The sequence below is a fragment of the Chlorocebus sabaeus genome, chromosome 6 (assembly GCF_047675955.1).
Source record: "Chlorocebus sabaeus isolate Y175 chromosome 6, mChlSab1.0.hap1, whole genome shotgun sequence".
Taxonomy (NCBI): Eukaryota; Metazoa; Chordata; class Mammalia; order Primates; family Cercopithecidae; genus Chlorocebus; species Chlorocebus sabaeus.
The window spans coordinates 16,388,610-16,411,400 of record NC_132909.1 but is presented as its reverse complement, the minus strand read 5'-3'; the positions used below and the strand labels follow the sequence as shown (position 1 = coordinate 16,411,400).

General features: G+C 44.2%; 1 protein-coding gene across 1 annotated transcript; it reads right to left on the bottom strand.

The window, feature by feature from the left end:
- Nucleotides 1–298: 298 nt before the first annotated feature.
- On the bottom strand, nucleotides 299–17,264 carry LOC140711852 (pregnancy-specific beta-1-glycoprotein 7-like). Its single transcript, XM_073016383.1, has 6 exons — nucleotides 16,226–17,264; nucleotides 14,621–14,980; nucleotides 9,032–9,310; nucleotides 6,043–6,321; nucleotides 5,389–5,643; nucleotides 299–700 (listed from the first exon to the last, which is right to left on the bottom strand). Exons 1-6 carry the CDS (start codon nucleotides 16,287–16,289, stop codon nucleotides 666–668), a joined length of 1,272 nt encoding a protein of 423 aa, XP_072872484.1. The 5' UTR covers nucleotides 16,290–17,264; the 3' UTR covers nucleotides 299–665.
- Nucleotides 17,265–22,791: the final 5,527 nt, after the last annotated feature.

Sequence of the window (22,791 nt, the reverse complement as noted above, 5' to 3'; positions counted from 1 at the left end):
TCAGGTTCACAGGTTAATCCTAACTTCTTTGTTCTCCACGAGGTCAGAGATTGCTTGTGATGAAGGGTGTCATTAAGTCTGTAGTGCAGATGGTGGAGGGGAGTTCACCCTGTTTTTAGGCATAACATTGGAACTAAGAGTTTTATATCTATATGGGTGAAAGGGTAGGGTGGTGTAGGAAGACAGTTCTAATTAGGATGGAGGAATTATACTAGGAAGTAGAGGTAAAGGAAGTGAGAAGGATTAGTAAATAGAAGAAATGTGAACTTACCAAATAGGCTAGAGTAGACTCCTGGAGATTCTTGATTAAGTGAATTAACTAGATTTTAGAAAGGTAATGAGGCAGTCATATGCAAGGAAGGTTTCAAAGTCTGGAGACAAGAAGTCAAGCAACACTTTGAGAAGTGGTTGAGCTTTGTGGGAATGGAGAGAATTACACTATTGAGAGATGTGAAAAATAATGAAGAGGGTTTCACAATGTGAAATTGTGTTTCTCGTTTGAATCTGAGAAACAAACGAGCAGAGGCTGGAGATAACTACGTCTAAAAGACAGTGGGGTACAGGGAGCAGGCAGTCAGCCCTGCACGAAACAGGACAAGAGAAAGGCCATCATACCTGCCAGTCTTCCTGAAATACAGAAATGACATCATGGCTGCTATATCGGATTAAGCCCAGGATAGATGTCCTATTCCTGAAGGAGCTGTCATGGAAAGAAAAGAGAAGATGGAATGGAGGTGATGTTATTTTACAGGGGGGAGCCTCAGGAACAAGGATGTAACATGAGGTACTCTATAATTGTTTCTTAAAGGAAAACATTATTTCTGTTGGAAAGTTGATGGGAGATGATTATATTCTTGCAGGTTTTTCCCCTTCTTACCATGTTTCTAGGTTGGTGATCAGTCCTCTGCCAATTCTCTACTGCACTCAGATAGTTCAGAAAACTTTCAGATGTGAGAAAGGCTGATTGCTACTTTCTATGTCGTTAGAACTTTCTGCCTTTCCACCTTTTCATGGTTGCATCTTTTTCTCAGTGTCTCTTTTGTGGCAGCCATGAATGAGACCCTGCCAGGTCTCATTCATTGGAACTAAGAGTTTTATATCTATATGGGTGAAAGGGACCTGATTGACAGAAGACCCAGGTCAGTGCATTTCAAATTCACCACCTCCTTTGTACAGAAATCTTCCTTCCCACAGGCTCCCAGCAAGGGTGTGAAAGCAAGCCTAGTTCTCTGAGGCTCTCTTTAACTCTAATGAGTGGCTGGTTGGAGGACTCCCTCTCAGCCTTGCAAAAAGTCTCTTAGAACTGCATTGTAACCTAAAATTTCTTTCTGTTTCTTTTTCAGAGGAGTCAGCTTTGCATAGCTGTCTGTGGGTTCTCCTATACTAACTTCATGCCTGCCCCACATTCCCTCACAAGTGCCTTCCCTGGTAAATTATCTTGTGTGTCTAATCCCATCCTGGATTCATGTCCGTTGGTAAAAACTAACATACCAGGCTTGATTCTTTGCACTTAGCTTTTTTCCTTTCTCTCCCACAAGCAGTCAGTCACCATGTCCTAGTGTTTTATATGTTACCTCTTTTTCCATATATATATGGAAACAGTTAGGTACTGTTGAGGGGCATGTCCTGTGTGCCAGGCCCTGTGCTAAATACTTTACCTGTACCTCATTTAATTCACACAATACTCCTGTTAGGTAGACATTATTTCCATTTTGCCAATGAAAAGACAGAAGCTTAGAGTAGTGTGAAAACTTTCCTGGTGTCATATGGCTAGTAATATGTGGATCTGACATTTGATTCTAGGACTATTTGACCTCAAGGCTAATGATGATGGCAGTAATATAGCAGCTGACATTGGTTTGTCTGTGTGTGTCATCTTGTTTCACTGACTGCCTTAAACCTTTACAAGAATGGTATGAAGCAAGCTCTCTTTTTGCAATTTTCAGGTGAGGAATCAGAGGTTCAGAGAAGTTAAGAGTCTTGTGCAAGAAATTTATAACTGTAAACTCTTACAGTAAAAAAGAAGAAAGATATCAGATCAACAACCTACATTAATACTTCAGGATATGAAAGAAGAACAAACTAAACCCAAGCACAGTGAATGAAGGAAACAATAAGGATTAGAGTGGACAAAAATAAAATGGAGAATGGAAGAAGAATAGAGGAAATTAATGAAACAAAAGTTGATTCTTCAAAATGAAATCAACAAAACTGACGACCATTAACTAGACTGACTAAGAAAAAAAGAGAGAAGATTAAAATTACTAAAATCAGACATGAAAATGCAGTCTGACCATGGTGCATCATGCTTTAATCCTAGCACTTTGGGAGGTCACAATGGGAGGATTTCTTGAGGCCAGGTGTTTGGACCAGCATAGGTAACCTGGGGAGACCCTCCCTCTACCAAAAAAAAAAATAAAAAACCAATGAGCTGGGCATGGTGGCATGCATCTGTAGTCCTAGTATCTTGGGAGGCTTAAGAAGGAGGAGAATTGCTTGAGCCAGGAGGTTGAGGCTGCAGTGAGCCATAATCACACCACTGTATTTCAGCCTGAACTGGCCTACTGAGTGAGAGCCTCTGTTCCAAAAAACAAAACAAAACAAAACCAAAAAACAAAAAACAGAAAATGAAGCGATTACTACCAATTCTAATAAAATAATGATTATGAAAGTGCTATAAGTAATTGTATGCCAATAAATTGGATAACCTAAATGAAATAAACAAATTCCTAGAAAAACAAAAAAATATGAATAGAATTATAATCAGTAATGAGATTGAATCAATAAAAGCATTTGATGAAATTCAGTATTTTTTCATAATAAAAACATTCTAACTAAGAATGGAAGGAAACCACCACAACATAAAGACAATATAAGAAAAACCCAATGCTAACATCATATGCAACGGAGAAAGACTGAAAGCTTTCCCTGTATGAGCAGGAACAAGACAAGGATGCTGCTTTTGACACTTCTATTCAACGTAGTATTGAAAGGTCTAGTCAGAAAAATTAGGCAAGTATTTAAAAAAAGATATTCAAATTGGAAGAAAGGAGTTAAATTATTTCTGTTCGCAGATAACTTGAACTTATATGTAGAAAATCCTAAGATGGAACAAACCTATTAGAATTAATAAATGAATTCAGTAATGTTGCACAATACAAAATCAACATTCAAACATAAGTCATATTTCAATATACTAACCATGAACAATCTGAAGGGAAATTAAGAAAAAAAATTAATTTCTAATAATATAAAAAAGAATAAAATATTTAGGAATAAGTTTAACCAAAGAGGTGAAATGATTATACCTGAAATCCACAAAATATTACTGAAAGAAATTAAAGATGACATCAATAAATTGAAAGACATTTTATTTTCATGAATTAGAAGACTCAATATTGTCAGAAGGACAATGCTACCCAAAGTGAGCTGCAGATTCAATACAATACCTATCAGAATCTCAGTGTCATTTTTGCAGAGAAAGAAAAATCTGTCCTAAAATTTATATTCAATCTCATGACTCTAAATAGACAAACAACTTTGAAGAGGAAGAATAAAGCTGGAGGACTCACACTTCCGAATTTCAGCATTTACTACAAAGCCCCAGTAACGAATACAGTGTGGTACTGGCATAGAGGAGGACATAGAAATTAATGAAATAGAACAGAGAGCCCAGAAAGAAATACTTGCATATATGGCCGAATGATTTTCATCGAGTGTGCCAAGATCATTCAATGGGGAAAGGACAGTGTTCTTACCAAATGATATTGGGAAAGCTGGATATGCAAGGGCAAGAATGAGTAGAACCTTTACCTAACACCATATACAAAAATTAACCCACAATAGATCAAAGATCTAAATGTAAGAGCAAAAACTATAGAAAAACAATGACAGCAACACAAAGCAACAAGTGTTTTCAAATAGGTGGAAAAATTGGAGCTCTAGTGCATTGCTGGTGGGAATGGGAAATGTTATAGCCACTGTAAAAGATGGTGTGGCTGTTTCTCAAAAAATTAAAAAATAAATTACCATTTGATCCAGCAATTCCACTTCTGGACATGCTCCGTATAGAATTGAAAGAAATTTGAACAAATATTTGCACATTGATGTTCAGAGAAGCATTACCCACAATAGCCAAAAAATGTAAACAATGGAAAAGTCCATTGAAAGATAAGTGGGTAGGCAAATGAGGTATATCTATACATCGAAATGTTATTCAACCTTAGAAAGGAATAAAATTCCAATACATCGTGCGAAAAGGATGAACCTTCAAGATATTATGCTAACTGAAATAAGTCAGACACAAAAGGATAATAAATATATAATTCCATTTATAAAAGATAGAATAGCCAGTTACATAGAGACAGAAAGTAGAATGCTGGGTTCTAAGGGTTATGGGGAGAAGGAGTGAGAGTTACTGTTTATTGAGTACAGTGGTTTAATATGGTAAAAGGAAAAAGTTCTGGAAATGGATAGTGTGATGGTTACACAACACTAAATTGCACGCTTAGAAATAGTTAATGATAAGCCTTATATTAGATACATATGAAGTGTTCATTAGTCTTACCCTCTCTATAAATATACACTTTTTGGCATTGCCCCTTTCCTGCCATGCAGAGCCCCAGAGGTGATTCTCCCTATTTCTCCAAGTGTGCATCACTCACTGTCCTCTGTGCTGTGTCCGATGTGCTATGCCCACAACCTCATACAGCTGGTGATTTCAGAGCCAGGACACAGCTCAAGAGTCTGCCCCAAGGATCCCTCTGTTCTTATTTCTCTGCAGACTAGGCTTCACTTCAACTGGCAGCTCGATTTAGCCGAATTCAGGACAGGCCACCAGGGCTCTTTCTCCACACATGCTGGTCCCACCCCAGGTTGAGTCAGGCAGGGCATCACCAGAGGAGCCCAGAGCAAAGCAGGGAGCAGTCTGAGTTGCTCCTCCCTCATGCAAGGGCCTTCCTCCTCTCATTTGGAGGAAAAATGTGAGCTTGTTTCAAAGCCTCAGATGTTCCTTTTAGCTCATGGAGTAGGTAAAAGAAAACAAAGATGTGGCAGAAAGGGATGTGTCGGTGACAGCGAGAAGCAACTTGATCTTGAGGACTCTCCTTTTTGTCCCTCTGTGAAGCCTCTTCCACCACGTAGGGCTCAGGGCTGGCAAAGCCCCTCCCAACCTCTTTCAAGCTGGCCACAAGGTCAACCATGAGAAAACAGTAAAACAAGGAGAAGAGAGTCTGTAGAGACAAATTGGGAGGGTTCAGGAGGAGAATTTAGGATTTGCTTCTGCCCATGGGACATAGGCTGGGAATAAAAATGTTTTCCTGACTCTTCTCTGAAAGCCAGATAGACTCCACCTAAAATCCTATTGCCAATGATGCAGGATCCACTTACCAGAGACTTTGATTTTCTTGAATGTGGAAATTTCCCTGCCAGTGGCTGAGTTACGAGCAGAGCAACCATAGAGCCCGCTATGCTCTGTAGTAATTTGGGGGATAGAGAGCTTATGTCCTGATAGCTGAAGCTTCCCATCAATTATCCAAGAATACTCGGCCGGTGGGTTAGAGTCCGCGAAGCAGTACAGGTAGAGGTTTTCTCCTGAATGGTAATTGGTGAACGAAGGGAAAATGCAGGGGAAGTCTGGACCATCTGGAGTAAAGAGAATAAAGCCACTGGTGATGTCATCCAAGGGAAGGGGATGCTCCTGGTCTCTTAAAGGGATACAGTGTCCCTCTGAGCCAAGACACACCCTCAAGTCCCAACCAAACCCCCTCTGTGTTCACTGAGACGAGGCCTAAGGTTCTCAGGCTGTAGACCCATCACAGGCTGTAGACCCCAAGTCTCCCATGACAGGAGCATCCCCTCCCCTTATATTCTTGGTTAAGGCTGTGCCTACCCAGGTTTTCCCAGGGCAGGATGTCATGGCCAGCTCAGGTGTCCAGAAATAAAAGTGTCTGTACTTGGACCTGAGAGAGACTGAGAGGCCTGGTCTCTGGTCGTTTGTATTTAACCTCATGAGCTGGCCACAGAGGAACCAAAGGTACTCACAGAGAACATCCAGGGTGACTGGGTCACTGAAGATGCTACCAAATCGGTCCTGTATTTCACATTCATACGGTCCTGTGTCATTTCTTGTGACATTGGTGAGAATGAGGATCCTGTTTTCACCGGGTTGCTTTAGCCTGGGACTGACCGGGAGTCTCTGACCATTTACCCACCACACATAGGTATAGTTCTGAGTCTTAGGTTCACAGGTTAAGGTTACAACATTCTTATTCTCCATGGGGTTGAAGTTGTTGCTGGTGATGTAGGGCTTGGGCAGCTCCGCTGTGTGGATAACAGAGAGAAGATTGTCCTGTGTAGCACCTTTGATTCCTCCACAGACATCCTTCAATCAGAGTTGGCATCTCCCACCTCTCAGCCCTCCTGAGTCCTTGAAAGTCAACAGCTGGCACGTGTGTCATGAGACAGATGCATGATGACCTAAGGGCTTAAAGACTGTGAGGCCACCTGCTCTGTCTTAGGGAAGCACAGACTTTCTCAAGTGTGAATTGAACAGTAGTGTTGGGTCATGGACAGACACGTCAGTGGGAGTCACAGCCCCTGGTACCCCTCCCAGTCCCTCTCTAATCAACTGACTGGCTGCCTCACCTTGGTTCCTTACCTGGAATGTGTAACTGCTGGATCTCTTCCAAATTCCATCCTACTTTGCCCCCTTAGATGTGATTTCTCTGCAGTTTCCATTTTCAAGGACATTCTAGAGATGAGTAATAATGGGACTTCCCATTGTCCTGAAACCCTGAAGATACTGAGCAGCCTGGCCTGGGACTGGATGTTTCAGCAGAAATAAGACAGGGGAGACCAGAGTCAAGCCTGGAGGTCAGTTCAGTCATCAGGCAGTGGAGGCACAAGGTGGGGCAGTTTTCTGCAGGTGTTTCATGATGACTTACTTGAGCCAGTGACCTCCAAAGATAGAGCAGAGTGCCAGAAATGATCTAGAAAGAGTGAAAGGGACAGGCAAGAGCTGGTGGCTTTGGAGCAGAACCATGTTCCCTGTTCTGGGTTCTTTACGTTTCCCCTCCTTCTGCAGAGGACAGGTGAGGACTATGTGGATCTTTCCAGAAATACATGTGGATATTTGCAAATGCAAAACTGACTGGTGGAAAGGGTGGCAATGAACTGGTGGAAATCTGGTCGTCATGGACCATGTGTGTTTGATGGATAAGAGACAAATTTGGGGAGAAGTTTTGCAAATATTTTCTTTCATTGGACACTCTACTCTCTGATTCCATGAGTTTGACTACTCTAGGGACCTTATGGAAGTGGATTCCAGAGTGAATCTGAGAAGAGACTGCTGGTTTTCAGAAACTGGGAGTGGGGAGAATTATAAGTTGTTCATGTGTATGCAGTTTCAGTTATGCAAGATGGGGAGGTTCTAGAGATCTGCTGTACAGCTTGATGCCTACAGTTCACACAGATTGAGTATTTCTTATGCATAAGACTTAGGACAAAAAGTGATTTTTTTGATTCTGAAATATTTGTCATATACTTACCAGTTGAGCATCCCAAATCTGAAAGATTCAAAATCTAAAATGCTTTAGTGAGCATTTCTTTTCAACATCAGATTAGTACGCAAAAGTGGGAGGTGATAAGCCAAGTATATTCTTGCCCTTTTTTTTTTTTTCCTCACACCACATTTCTAGCTTGGTGATTAGTTTTTGGTCAATTCCATACTGGCCATGCTGCACTTGTATATTTTTGAAGGCTTTGGGATGTGAGAAAGGCTGATTGCTATTTTCTACGTCATCAAAACTTTCCACCTTTTCATGGTTGCATCTTTTTCTCAGTGTCTCTGTTGTGGCAGTCATCAATAAGAGCCTGTCAGGTGAGATTTAGGACAGATTTTTGTAATTCTGCAAAAAATGTTACTGAGATTCTGGTAGGGGTTGCGTTGAATGTGCAGATCACTTTGGGTAGTATTGTCTTCCTAACAATATTGATTCTTCCAATCCATGAAAATGAAATGTCTTTCCATATATTGATGTCATCTTTAATTTCTTTCAGTAATGTTTTGGAGTTTTCAGGGTATAACCCTTTGACTTTTGGGTTAAACTTATTCCAAAATATTTTATTCCTTTTGATGTTAACGTAAATTGAAATTATTTTCTTAATTTCCTTTCACATTGTTCATTGTTAGTATGTAGTCTAAAGAATGATCTAGAAAGAGCAAAGCGGTAGGCAAGAGCCGATGGTTTTGAAGCAGAAACATATTCCCTGTCCTGGGTTTTTGATTTTCCCTCTCCCTTTGCAGAGGGAACATGGCTCTTTTCTGACAGCCAGAATAGCCAGATAGACTTCACTGGAAAACATATTGCCAATGCTCCAGGGATCCACTTACGAGGGACTATGATCCTCTTGATTATGAGTTTTGTTCCACCAGTGGCTGAGTTATGGATGAAACAGACATAGACCCCTGTATATGTTTTAGTGATTTGGGGGATAAAGAACAGTTGTGCTGATTGCTGGAACTTCCCATCAATTAGCCAAGAATGCTCTCTCTGCCAGAGAGTCTGTGAGACAGGAGAGCTTGGGGACTTCCCCTGTATGGTAATAGGTGTATGAATAAGAAAAGGTGGGGGCATCCAGGCCATCTGGAGCAAAGAGAATAAAGGCACAGCTGATGTTGTCAGAGGGAAGGGAAAATCCTGTTCTATGGAAGGGCCACAATGACCCTATGAGCTAAGTCACAACACTGAAGTCCCAGCCAAATCCCTGCTGTGTTCACTGATCTGGAGCCTGAGACATTCCCCTGTTTCTCCCATCATAAGCTGTGGACCCTGAGCCTCCCATGACAGGAGCAGCCTTTTCTCTCCCATTGTTTATCAAGCCTAAGCCTACTCTTAGTAGTCATGGCCAGCTTTGATGTCCAGGGGTAAAGGTCTCTGTACTTGGACCTGAGAGGGAGTGAGAGGCCTGGCCTCTGGCCATGTGTATTTGGGATAGCAGCCTGCCACACAGAGGAACAGAAAATACTCACGGAGGAGATTCAGGGTGACTGGGTCACTGCGGCTGGAACTCACTGGGTTCTTCATTTCACATTCATAGGGTCCTGCAGTATCGTTTGTAACACCAGATATAATGAGGGTCCTGTTGTTTTTGGACAGCTTCAACTTGTGACTGATAGGGAGGCTCTGACCACTCATCCACCACAGGTAGCTTACATCCCGAGTGTGAGGATCACAGGATAAGATGACAGTCTCCACGGCCTCCCTGGGGCTTAAGTTGCTGCTGGAGATGTAGGGCTTGGGAGTCTCCACTATGCAGATAACAGAGAGAAGATTGCCCTGTGTGGCACCTTTGATTCCTCCAAAGACATTTTTAAATCGGAGATGGCATTTCCCACCTCTCAGCGCACCCTACTCCTTAAAAGCCCATGGCAGGTGTGTGTGTGTTACAAGACAGACGCATGGCAATCTGAGGGCTCAGAGATTATGAGGCTATCTGCTTTATGTGGAGAAGCACAGACTTTCTCAAGTGTGTATTGAGCAGCAGCATTGGGTCATGGCAAGACACAGGACCAGCAGTCACAGCCCCTGGTGACTCTGAGTCCCTCCCTCTCCAACTGCCTGCCTGGCCCACCCTGTGGTCCTCACCTGGAGCATGTGGTGCTGGAATCGTCTTAGTTTCAGTCTTACTTTGCCCCCCAAGGTATGTTTTCTCTGCAGCTTCCCTTTCCAAGGACATCCTGGATATAGATGATGGAACTTCCCATTGTCCTTAAGCCCTTTGAGTACTGAGAAGCCTGGCCTGGGACTGCGTACTTCAGTAGAAATAACACAGGGGAGACCAGAGTCATGCCTGGAGGTCAGTTCAGTCATCAGGCAGTGGAGCCACAAGGTTGGGCAGTTTTCCCGGCTGGCTCATAGTGACTGAGCCAGTGACCTCTAAAGATAGAGCAGAGTCCAAGGAATGACCTACAAAGAGTGAAGGGGACAGGCAAGAGCTGATAACTTTGGACCAAGACCATGTTCCCTGTTCTGTGTCCATGATGTTCCCTTCCCCCTGTAGAGGGCAGGTGAGGACCATGTGGATCTTTCTAGAAATACATGTGGATGTCTGCAAATGCAGAACTGACTGATGGAAAGGGCGAACATGAACTGATGATGGAATTCTGACCCTCATGGACCCTATGTGTTTGGTGACTATTAGACCAATATTTGGGAAGAAGTCTTGCAGATACTTTCTCTCATTAGACATTCTACTCTCTGATTATATGAGTTTGACTACTCTATGTACAAAATAGCAGTGGATTCCAGAGTGAGTCAGAGAGTAGAATAGTAGTTTCCAGGAGCTAGGGTCGGGGGAGTAGGGCATTTTTCTGTGGGTGTGCAGTTTCAGTTATGCAGGATGAGGAGGTTCTAGAGATCTCCTGTACAGCTTCATGCCCATAGTTCATGCAGATAAAGTGTTCCTTATGCAGAAAGCTTAAAACCAAGTGTTTTGTATTTCTAACTTTCTTTTTATTTTGGAATATTTGCAGTAGATGTAATGGTTTAGCATCCCAAATCTGAAAAATTTAAAATCCAAAATGCTCCAGTGAGCACTTCTTTTTAGCACCACATCAGTGGTCAGAAGTGTTGGATTTTGGAGCATTTCAGATTTTGGATTTCTGCGTTTGGGATGCTCAATTTGTGATACTGTAGTTTTCCCATAAAATGTCAGGAGTTTAGACCTCATGTTATGTTTTGACTCTAGTAACCAAACATTAAAAAGTTTGGAGGAAACATTAAAATGTTGTCATAAGTGGAAATTTTTACTGATGGTTCAAACATCTAAGATGAATTGCTGGTAGTAGTATTTCTCTTGATGCCCAATTAAGGTTTAGGTGTGGAGTGAATTCCAGCAGGATCACATTATGCTCAAAAAAGATGCCAAACGTGATTTGAAATTAGCAACTCCTTAAGTAGAGAGAGTCCCGTTAAAAGGACAGAACTGGCCAGTGTGTCTATTACATAAAGGGAGGAATGATGCTGTATTAAAAGAAGTGATATGTGTTATGTTAGGAAATATAAAAAGAGCTCCCTGTTTCTAATTTCTGTGCAGTTTGGAAAAATGGGGAGGAGCCCAAAACAGATATGTGAAATTCTTTCTTCATTTTCTCCCAATCTCAGGAAATACAACTCGAGTTTCAGTTTGTGTGAATTAGGAAGAGTCTAAGTGAGATGCCAATGGTTCATGTGTCGCCCACACGAAGAATCCCAACTTGTGAAAATGGCATCATCATGAGGAAACAATCATATGTGGCACAGGCAGTAAAATCATCAGATAGCACACACCTGGCCAACTTCAACAGGTCCCCGAAACCACCAGTATTCTCATTATGTGTATGTTACAGCCTTGGTAGTTGTCCCGCAACTACAAAATTTAAAAATTACTATTGTCAATAAAAAATGTTAAATATGAAGTTGAATTTGTTGTTCAACTTTTTTTTCCCCTACTCTTTTTGAACTTTCCTGTTTCATTTTTGGAAGTTTCTATTGACACATCCTCAAGCTAAAGATTCTTTCCTCAGCTGTGTGCATTCCACCAGTAATCATCTAAAGCATTCTACATTTATCTAACAGCCCCTTTTTTTCTTTTTTTATCTGAGACGGAGTCTCGTTGTGTTGCCCAGGCTGGAATGCAGTGGCACGATCGTGGCTCAAGCAAGCTCTGCCTCCTGGGTTCACGCCATTCTCCTTCCTCAGTCTCCCGAGTAGCTGGGACTACAGGTGCCCATCACCACACCGGGCTAATTTGTTTGTACTTTTAGTAGAGATGGGGTTTCACCATGTTAGCCAGGATGGTCTCAATCTCCTGACCTCGTGATCCACCCACCTCAGCCTTCCAAAGTGCTGGGATTACAGGCGTGAGCCACTGTGCCTGGCCATCTCTGAGGGATTTTAATGAGTTGTTGACTTTTGAGTTTGTTCAGCTTTTTACTTACTGTTAGAACCGAGTGACAAATTTCAAGTTTGTTATATGCCTGACAGGAAACCAGAAGTCTCTAGGAAGTGACTGGAGAATATGAGCTCCACAGTAGGTTGAGGATGGAGTCACGAGTGAAATGGGTGAAATCAGCCCATGGGCTTTGGAGACTGCAGACCTGTCCAGCCTCTGACACCCTGGTGAGTCAGTGCAAAGTTTACAACAGTGACAGCAAACTAGCATGGCTGACTCCATCTGGCATCTAGTCTCAGGCTGGCTGTTCTCACTCATTCCTGGCCATAGGCCAGACTAACCATGGGAGGAATTTAGTTTATGGTTTAACTTTGAAGCAAGAATGGTAATAGTTCCTCCATAACACTAATACCCTTCTTTTGCCCAGGGATTGCCTTTGTAAAACTGGTGAAACACCATGAGAGTAAGATTACAGGAGGAAACTGAATTCTGCTAAAATGTAGGCACAGTTTCTATAATCCCTTACTTCTCAAATGTCATTTGGTCAGAGTTTACAAAACTTGTAACTAATTGCTCCTGTAGATAACATCACTATCGTAGAACCTGAGATGGGTCTTTTGAGATGTTTCTCATTCTTTGCATTCTGGCAACCGGCTGACCTCATCCATACCCATGACTAATGGTTCAGCCAGTCACGTGGTCCCCACCTAGAGGTGAATTCAAGCAGAAACAGATCATTTCCCTCCGCCCCCATGATTCCATCCCCCAGACAATCAGCAGTACCCATTTTTTAGTCCTGTGCCCCTGAAACTATCCTTGAAAATCTCTAACCCCTGATCCACTAGGGAGGCTGATTTGAGTAATAATAGAACAGTCAGCCTAGTTAGAGGGAGTGTCTGGGGAAGGCCTAGGGGTGGAGGAAGAAGCTGTGCAGGACAGGGCTTACCAGTTAGAATGAAGTGGGAGGAAGATGAGGAACACAGAGAAGCAGAGAGAGGCAGAGACAGCCTGGCAGTGAACAATGGGGGCTACAGTTACTTCAGAGGCCCCAGGGACCAGGTGACCCCAGTTCCACAGTCCAGGACCAGGGAGCCCTGAAAACCCTCCTGTGCCCAAAGAGCTTCAGAGTTACATGAGATGGGGTGTCTTTAGGGGCAAGAGGTAGTGGGGGGGATGAAACATGGGTGTCAGCCTCTGAAGGACAAGAAACATGTGTGGCTAGACCTCCTAGGATGCTGCATCTGAGGTCCACTCTGTAAAGCAGTTATGGACCATTCATTTCTTCATTCAATTCCTTCATTTGTTATGTGAGAGCTCCTGAGTGTGTGTCTCTCAGTGGGCCTGTGCTGGAGCAGGGTGTGAGTGGGGAAAGAAAAAAAGATTCTCTCCTTTATCCTGTCATGCCAGTGACATGGACACTTTGGGAAACAGGATTTCAGGTTCAGTGATAGGGGTTAAGATCTGAGGGGGAGGCCTGGACATTTTTTGCACTGACTCTGACAGTTGAGGCAGGTGATTCTGCCATTTTTTGCACTGACTCTGACAGTTGAGTGCAGACTAATCAGCTGACCATTTGCTCTCACTCCTCTGAGGTTTGGATGCCTAAGAAGAGAGGATTTGAGACAATAAATGACTATGGGGCCCTTGGAACCCAATAAGCCCTCACTTCTGGTGGAGGAGAGGATGGACCTGTGGCTGCAGACAGACCTCATGTGACCCTGATCTGCCTTTTGTGTTTGTGTGACTCTGGTTCAGTGACTGTGCCTTCCTGTGCCTCAGGTTTCTCTCAGTCAAATAAGCTAAATGGCAAATGGACTGTGGCTTTTCACACTATCTGTGAATAAATTGTAAATTCTTCACAGTCACCTGACCTAATGCTTGGCACAGTGGAGGTGTTCCCAAAAACAACATTTATTATCATTCCCTCCCATGAGAGAGCACCTTTAGGTCAGATCCGTGTGGACAAGCTGCTGCCAGGTACATTTTCTCTCTTCTGTTTCTGCTTCTGGGGACATGAGACTTTCTATGGAGTGTCCTAAGCCTCACAAGGCAGTTGGCTGATGGTCTACAAAGCTTGTCTTTCTGTCCTCTTCACTCTGATCCCAGGTGAAGAAAGCTCTGTCCTTGCCCAGATGAGGCTCTGAGGGCTGAGCCCTGGCAGTGAGCAGCTCCAGGAGACACAGTCCTCAGACAGCTGTTAAATCCAAAAAATGTCCAGGCCTCCCCCTCAGATCTTAACCCCTATCACTGAACCTGAAATCCTGTTTCCCAAAGGATTTAGGGACAGTGGTCTGGGGTTGAGGCTTCTAGGACTGATCTTCTCTGAGAATATGTCAGGGGCCCCTTAGGTAAAGCCCTACTCAGTTCTCCAGGGTCTTTCTCAGGGTCAAGTTTATGAAGAGGACATGAGGTGCTTGGCTGAGACTGATCTCCTTCTGCTGAGCACATCACCCATCAGACTGTCCTTCCTGTGCAGCAAGTGTCTGCAGGGTCTGGAGGCAGGAAAGGAATTCTGATCTGTTGTGGTTTGTCTCCTCTGTGTGTGTCCTGCACTAAATGCCGAAACCCCAACATGGGACATAACGCAGAGAGGGACACAGGCACTGTCCAGGCCTGACAATCCTGTGTGTGCAATGTAGAAGTGACCCCAACCCCCAACACCCAGGGATCATGTGGAATCACTCACGGTATAAGGTGAAATGTCCAGTTACTCCTTTAGTCCTATCTCCTCGCATTATGATTTGTATGGTATAGGATCCTGTGTCCTTCTGGGTGACATTCTGGATCAGCAGGGATGCATTGGAATATACTGTTTCTCGTCCACTATATGCATGCCCAAATACAATTATTTCAGTGTCTATTACATATGATGTAATGTAATGGTGGAGGTCCATAATTTGCCCTTTGTACCAGATGTAGGCAGCAAGATTCTGGGGCAAATTGTGGACACGTAGCAGAACATCATTCCCCTCGGAAACTTTGGCTGGCTGTGCTTCAATCGTGACTTGGGCAGTGGTAGGCGGGTTCCAGAAGATTAAAAGTGATGCTAGGAGGTGGAGAGAGCATCAGTCAATATTGAGACCTATGTATGGGAGTGAAAACATGGGGCCCTGGGTCCTGAGAAGATCTCTTCAATCATCAGCCTTGAAAACACACACCCACACACACACTCACAGACACACACACATACACACCTTTTGTCTGTGTGTGTGTCCTACTGTCTTACTGGATAAAGGTCAGCAGCATGACCCCCATTCCTTCAACACTTCTGACCTTGGCACTTTTCTTTTTGGCATCCTCTTGCCCAGGGGTCTGCATGGCTCCCTCCACACTGCCCTCAGGTCATGCTTCTATCAGGGCATCTTAGACTTTTTTCCTGACACCTCCTTCAGAGACCCTGGGTCTTCCCTTTCTGACCTTTCCCTGCTCTGCTCCCCCCAGAGCTCTTGTCAACACCTGACCTCACATTCTAGATGTCTTTACATGTCTGTCTTCTTCCCTATGACAGCATGAGCTCCGTGAGGACAGGGACTTTTGATCTTGGTTGCACCCCAGTGCCTCGTACAGGCTGCAGACTCCTGTAGATGTGAGAGTTCCCAGGGCCTTACACACCTGGGGTGTTTTTCTTTTTTTTTTTTCTTTCCTCAATTGTTGAAGTTTTTTGCTGACTACAGTGTTTCATGCTCTACTTATATTTTCATTTGAAGTATCATCTGATAATAGTTATTATTATCATTTTTCAAAATGTGGTGGCCAGTGATGATTGACCAGGAAAATGAAAGACTTGAGATTTTCCTACCTCTTATCAATTCCAGTTCAATGTGATTTTCCTGTTTCGACTCGACCCCTGTCCCTCTCAAGTATATTCTCCCCTATCCAGGCTCCAACAGAGAATTCTTTCCGGTTTTTTTTTTTTTTTTTTTTTTTTTTTTTTTTTTTTTTTTGAGACGAAATCTCGTATTTTCGCCCAGGCTGACATGTAGTGTTGCGATCTCGGCTCACTGCAACCTCTGCCTCCCAGGTTCATGCAAATCTCCTGCCTCAGCCTCCCGAGTAGCTAGGATTACAGGAGCACACCACCACACCTGGTTAATTTCTTGTGTTTTTAGTAGAGTGGGGACTTCACTATGTTGAGCAGACTGGTCTTGAACTCCTGACCTCATGATCCACCCACCTCAGCCTCCTAAAGTGCTGACTTCTTTTATTTTTTAGAACCCCATCCTCTCCAGGAGACCCCATCCAATCATTCTGTTTCCTCCTCCTGTCCTCTCCCAGGAAGTTCTCTCCTCACCTGTGAGCAGGAGCTCCTTCCAGGTGATGTGCAGTGTGCAGGGAGGGGCTGAGGGGGCCCCCATGGTCTGTGCTGCCTGCGTGTTCTCCGTGGAGATGAGCCTGGGATCCAGAATCTTTCTGAGCACAGCTGTCAGCTGTGCTGTCCTTTCTCCTTCTGTGCTGAGCCTCTTCCCTGGGCAGGAGCACTTCTCAGGCTCATGGGCGGGGTCTGTGCCCAGGACACCTCTCTGTCCCCTCCCCTCTCAGTCCTGCTTCCTTGTCCCTCCTTCTGTTTTTCCTTTTGTCTGTGTGTCAGGTCCCTGGGAATTGTGGAGGCCTCTGCCTTTTCAGCAGTGATTCTGTCACCAAACCTTGACACACACTATGTGCAGAAACACAAATACATACACAAAAGAAATGCACACAGACACACATAGTCACACACATACCCTGCAGGTTGGGCAAGCAGAGTCCTGGGCCTCAGCCTCCTGCTGTCCCCATGGCTCTGGGTCAGGGTGCACATTCATGCCCTTTGCCCTCTTTCCTCCCCTTCTGGCTCTCCTCTTCAGTGCCGGAGGCTGGAGCTGCACCAGGTCCCTGTCACAGGGACACCCCATTGTGCTGTGGGTGAGCTGTGTGTCATCTGGTGAGAGGGACCATTCCTTTCTCTAATTGTGTCTAGCTTGGCTGCAGCTTCCAAGGATGGACATTCAGGACCTGGGTGTCCCAGAGGAAAGTATCCTTCCTGGAGGTGTGCAGAGTCAATCTCTCATGTCTCATGTGAGGAGAGGCCTGTGCTGGTTGCTCAGTGGGAGCTGTGAGTCCCATAGTCAAAGGGACAGTTCTTAGTCACTCTATTGCTCCCTGGGGTCTGGTGGCTGAGCTGGGGCTCAGGGTTTCTCCTTTCTTCCTGGCTATTTTTGGTGTCCTCTCTTCTCTGCCCATCTGATTGTCCTGTGGACACCACACCTTCCACGTGGTGGTGCAAGAGGAAGTGGGGAGTTACCCAGGAACCCCGTGGAATATGGCTTGTTGAGACGCAGGAAGGGGAGCCTGGGACAGAGCAGGGGTTCAGAGCTGGAGAGATTCATCCTGACTTACTCCGTGGTTGTGATGGGCTCAGCCCTCCATGTGCTGACATATCCAGGGGTCTGTCCTGAGGGTTTTGACCTGGCCGAGCTTCTCTTTGTAGAGGAGGAACAGGCACCAGAGAGCCTGCCTGGAGGGATGTTGCTCATACCTGAGATGGCGGGTGAGTATGAGTTGTATTTTGGGAGCAAAGAGCAATAATACCCGCTTCTCCCAGCAGGGACACAGGAGAGGTCTGTCTTCCCAAGGAACAGCCGGGGGTAGGTGGCCACATCCTGGATGGTGCCTGTGTGTGACCATCACAAGTGCTCTGAGCCCCCAGGGCCCAGCAGGCAGACAGGTCACAGGGTGCCTGACTGATTCCTGGGGAGGCTGTGGGCCCTCAGGCAGCCGCTGTTCTGTATCAGCGCTAGTCTTGGCCTGGGATGCCCCAGAGAACAGGACAGATGGAGCACGGACGGGCATTTATGGATCAGTGATAGAAAGAGTTGATGAGGATGAAGGGAGGTCACGAGGGGAAAGTGCACTAGCGCTGCCCTGGGAGATGTCTTTTTAGCTGAGCCCAGGGATGGAGCAGGTGTGTGGAGCAAGAGCTGCCTGGAGAGGGAGTGGTGTTAGGTTGGCGGCCGCCAGGTCAGGGAGGAGCTGAAGGGGTCCGTGTGGGGAACATGGAGGATGCTGAGGACTTGGGCTGAGGTGACCCTGGTAAGGGTGGATCCTGCTAGGCTATGGGTTCTGCTGAGGTAGGTCAGCATCCCCTGGGAAGGTTTCAGGCTGGAGGGACTCTGTCAGCCTCTGGTGGACTGGAAGGGAAGTGTGGGTGAGCACAGTCCCAGGTCAGGCTGCCTTTTGTATTCTACAAGGATCTGCACATTTCACACGAGGTCACACATATATTATGTTACAGCTCCATCACCTTCCAGTTCCGTGAGTCCCAATCTCTGTGGTTCTACGTTCACTGTTCTCTCTCTTTCACAATCGGATGTTCTGAACGCAGATTTTTGTCACCTTCTGTGAGTTTGTGTGCACCCTGGGGGCAGTGATGTCTGGGGCTGAGCACTATATATGGGCTTGGGAGCAGAAGAGGGAGCAGCAGGGTGGGAGGATCAATGCCAGGGGAGCAGGCACAAGTCATTTTCATTTTCTCACTCCCTGGGACCAGAACCCAGGATTCTGACTCCAGCGCCCAGTACCACACTCTGCTGGTGTCCCTGGATGTCATGAGTGCCCATAGTGTCATGTTGCCTTGGCATTCATTTTCTAAGGTGTAAGTTTATTTGCCTAACATCAGAGGCAGGCCTTGGTCACCATGGCAGTTTTCAATACTGTATCTGGTTGTTCAAGTGGCTCCCGTTGGTGGCCAGAGATAAAATCTTAGAGGCATCTCTCCTGCTTGGTGTGCTGGGCTCTTGTCTCTCCAGCTGCTTTCTTTAAACTGATATTATGACATTTGCCCTCACATTTAAAGTGACCACTTGTCAGTCACAGCATGATCTCCTAGTCCCAGTGTTTGCTGTTTGCTTTACATACATTCATTAAAACTCCCGGCTGTCAGGTAACACCTGGACTTACTAAAGCCATTGGCTTACTGGTCTCTTCTCTCCTCCCTGCCTGGGCTCACTGATTTCTGTTTCTGTTTCTGTGGTCTCCAGGTGTGCTCCCCAGTGTCTGTAAGTAATGAAAACACTTACACTTTCACGTTGTGGTTGTATAACTATAGCCTCACATGCCATCCAGGGCCTGACATCGAGGCTGCCCTATGGGACCTGTGCTGGTTGAGCCCCTGCTGGAGCTCTTGTTTTGGGGCCTCTGGTTCTTCTGGGGACAGGAGCTTCCAGCTAACTTGATTGAAAACCTGATACATTTCATTGAAAACTCTGGGTCAGATGACGTATTCATGGACTTCAGCTGCCATAGCAAACACCTTAGCCTGGGTGATTTAAATAATAGAAATAGATTTTTCACAGTTCTGTGAAGAATGTGCTATTTTAAATACTTTAAAATGTGCAATCAAGTGGAAATAAACACATACACAGTGTGTTTTAGGTTGTCCGTTCTATAATTGCAGCTTTCACATGTTCTTATAGAGACCATTTTCTTTGGGAACACACGGGCAGTGTCTCTGTATTCATTTCTACTGGGAAATCTTCATGCAGAGTGGAGAGAATCTCATTTCCTAATGAGAGATGGAAAGCATCTGACTACCAGAAAACATGTCCAATTGCTGCTGGTATGATCATGGGGCTGCAGGTGGAGGTCAGTTTAAGGAGGTGTCAGGCAAAGTAATTTTGAAAGTCTTTTTTTTTTTTTTTTTTTTACAAAATCATGGGCAGAAGCCACCATCTGGACCCACCACATGTTGGAATGGATGAGAGACAGATACGGAGCTCAGTAAATTGAGAATGAAATCAAGGAGTGGCAAGAGGTTTGAGAGGTCGACGGGTGTGAGAGGTGAATGAGTGAAGGATGAGAATGTTCAAAATGTCTTCTTTTTCCATAATAAGAGAGCACTTAGGTACCTGAACCAGACAGTGTACAGGCCACGGACCTAAATGCTACCATTCATAGATAGCCAAGATGGCCCTAAGATGGTGAGAGAATCAGAATGGGATTTGGGTTTACATTGTGTATTTTTTTCTCCCAATATCTACAGAATTCCGTACATCCCACTTTTTAATGTAACCCAGTGCACGTCATTACCTTTCCCAGTTCCGGACCTTTCCAGTTCATGGTGACAGACCCTTGGAAAACCCATACTCTTTCTGCTGTGAGGTACAGGCCATGTGGCATCACCCCTAAACATGCCTTCTGGGACATCAAATTGCTGATTAAGTAAAAGTCATTTCAGTAAATATTGACCTCCATTTTACCCATCTCACACTTGTAATTCTTCTACCAAGAGGTGATGGATTTTAGTGGTGATTTGCTTTTATAGATTAGTGTAGATTAATGCTTCTGCCAGGGGCAATTTTTTCATTTTTAAAAGCATTTGGCAGTCTGGAGACATTGCTGGTTGTCAGAGCTGGGAGAGGGAGTCCTGCTGGCCTTGAGTGGGTAGAGTCCCCAGAGAGTGCTGGACTTCCTAGAGCTCACAGAGGCCCACCAGCATGACCACTACAAAGTTCAATGCTGAGGAGGAGTGGAGAACTTTGATGTGCCTCCCCTAGCTTCCCTAGAGCTTTTTACCTTCTCCTTCCATCAGTCTCTTCCACTTTCTCACTTCAGCTTGCTCCTTGAAACTTAATATCCTCCACTTGAACTTTCCCTTAGTTTAAGACCTGTTGTAATCTCTCAACTTCTTTGGCCCCTTTCTGATCCTTAGCAGGGTGTCCTCTAGAGGGCATCCTCACCTTTCCTGGAGCTTCCCAGGATCCAGATGCCCCTGCCCTGTGTGGGCACCAGGGATATGGCCTTGTGCCTGTGTCCCTAAAGGTGCTGTCACTCAGGAGGTTTGTGTGAGAGCAACCGAGGTGATATTACCCTCCCCTACTTTTCTTGGAACATAAAAATATGTACAAACTTTGTAGAGTAAAATTTCTTAATACATATCAAACTTTAAAAAAATATGTATTTTTGCCTCCCAAACTTTACTGGGAAAAATTTATCACACTCTCAGTCTTGAAAAGTGACACTTATCAGGGTTATTCACTGTATTGTTTGTTTAACAGCAAAATATTGGGAAAAACCTAGACTTTCACCAGCACGATGCTATTTAAACAGGTTACTTTATATCTACACAATAGAATATGATGCAGCTGCATAAAAAGTATAGAAGCTTTCAGCTATTCCTATGGAAACACCTCCATGTTCTATTTTAATTATAGCATCTAAACACCACAGAATAAGATGCAGTTTTTGTATTAGATCTGACCTTAGAACATTATTTTTACCGTTTTTTTTTTTTTTTTAAATTAGAGAGTGTCTCACTCTCTTACACAGGCTGAAGTGCAGTGGCGAGATCATAATTGACTGCAGCCTCAAACTTGTGAGCTCAAGTGATCCTCCTGCCTCAGCCTCCTGAGTAGCTGGAATCACAGGCATGTGCCAGAATGCCTAATTGTTTCTGTTTGTTTCTGTATAGACGGGGTTTCACCCAGGCTGGTGAAACCCCAGGCTGGTCTCAAACTTCTGGGCTCAAGTGATCTGCCCACTTTCACTCCCAAAATGCTGAAAATACAAGCAAGTGTCATCACACCTGATTCTGCCTTTTTTTTTTTTTTTTTTAAATTGGACCAGTAGGTAGCTGGTGAGACTTGAGCAGGGCAGGAGAGATCCTTCCACCTCCACATACTAGAAATGTCAAGTGAACATCACCAGGTGATGGTCAAGTCAGGTGGTTGTTAACTGTCTCTCTAAAGTAGTAATTGGTTGCAGATAGTGCCAGGGAGATACAGTCTCACAATAGATAGAATACACCTGCAACAGGTGATCAGCAGCTTCCTGAAAAGTTGTCAGATTTGAGCAAGTGGGCTGAAATATACGCATTAAGAGGCAACATAATAGAGTTTCTGGTATATGACCTTCAGGGACTTTTTTTTTTTTTTTTTTCCATTTTAGAAGCATTTTGTCGGAAGTGATTTTAAATTTTTTATTATTTTATTTTATTTTAAAATCTTTTCTTTCCGAAGGTTTTTGGGGATTTGGTATTTAATTACATAAGTTCTCTAGTGGTGATTTGTGAGATTTTGGTGCACTCATCACCCGAGCAGTATACACTGAACTCAATTTGTAGTCTTTTATCACTCACCCCCTTCCCACCCTTTTCCCCAAGTCTATTTTATCATTCTTATGCCTTTGCATCCTCATAGCTTAACTCTCACTTATGAGTAAGAGCATTCAGTGTTTGGTTTTCCATTCCTGAGTTACTTCACTTAGAATAATAGTCTCCAATTTCTTCCAGGTTGCTGCGAATGCCATTAATTCATTCCTTTTATGGCTGAGTAGTATTCAATCATATATATACCACAATATCTTTATTCACGCATTTATAGTTCACATTCCCACCAGCGGTGTAGACGTGTTCCTTTTTCACTGCTTCCACATCAACATCTATTATTTTTATTTATTTATTTTTGAGATGGATGGAGTCTTGCTCTTTCACCCAGGTTGGAGAGCATTGGCATGATCTTGGCTCACTGTAACTTCTGCCTCCCAGGTTCAAGCCATTCTTCTGCCTCAGCCTCTGGAGCAGCTGGGATTACAGGTATGTGCCACCTCGCCCGCGTAATTTTTTTGGTATTTTTAGTATAAACAGGATTTCACCATGTTGTGTGTGCTGGTGTCAAACTCCTGACCTTGAGTGATCTGCCCATCTTGGCCTCCCAAAGTGTTGGGATTACAGGTGTAAGCCATCATGCCTGGCCAACAACTACTATTTTTTCATTCTTTATTATGAACATTCTTGCAGGAGTAAGATGGTATCACATTGTGGTTTTGATTTGCATTTCCCTGATCATTAGTGATATTGAACATTTTTTCCTATGTTTGTTGGCCATT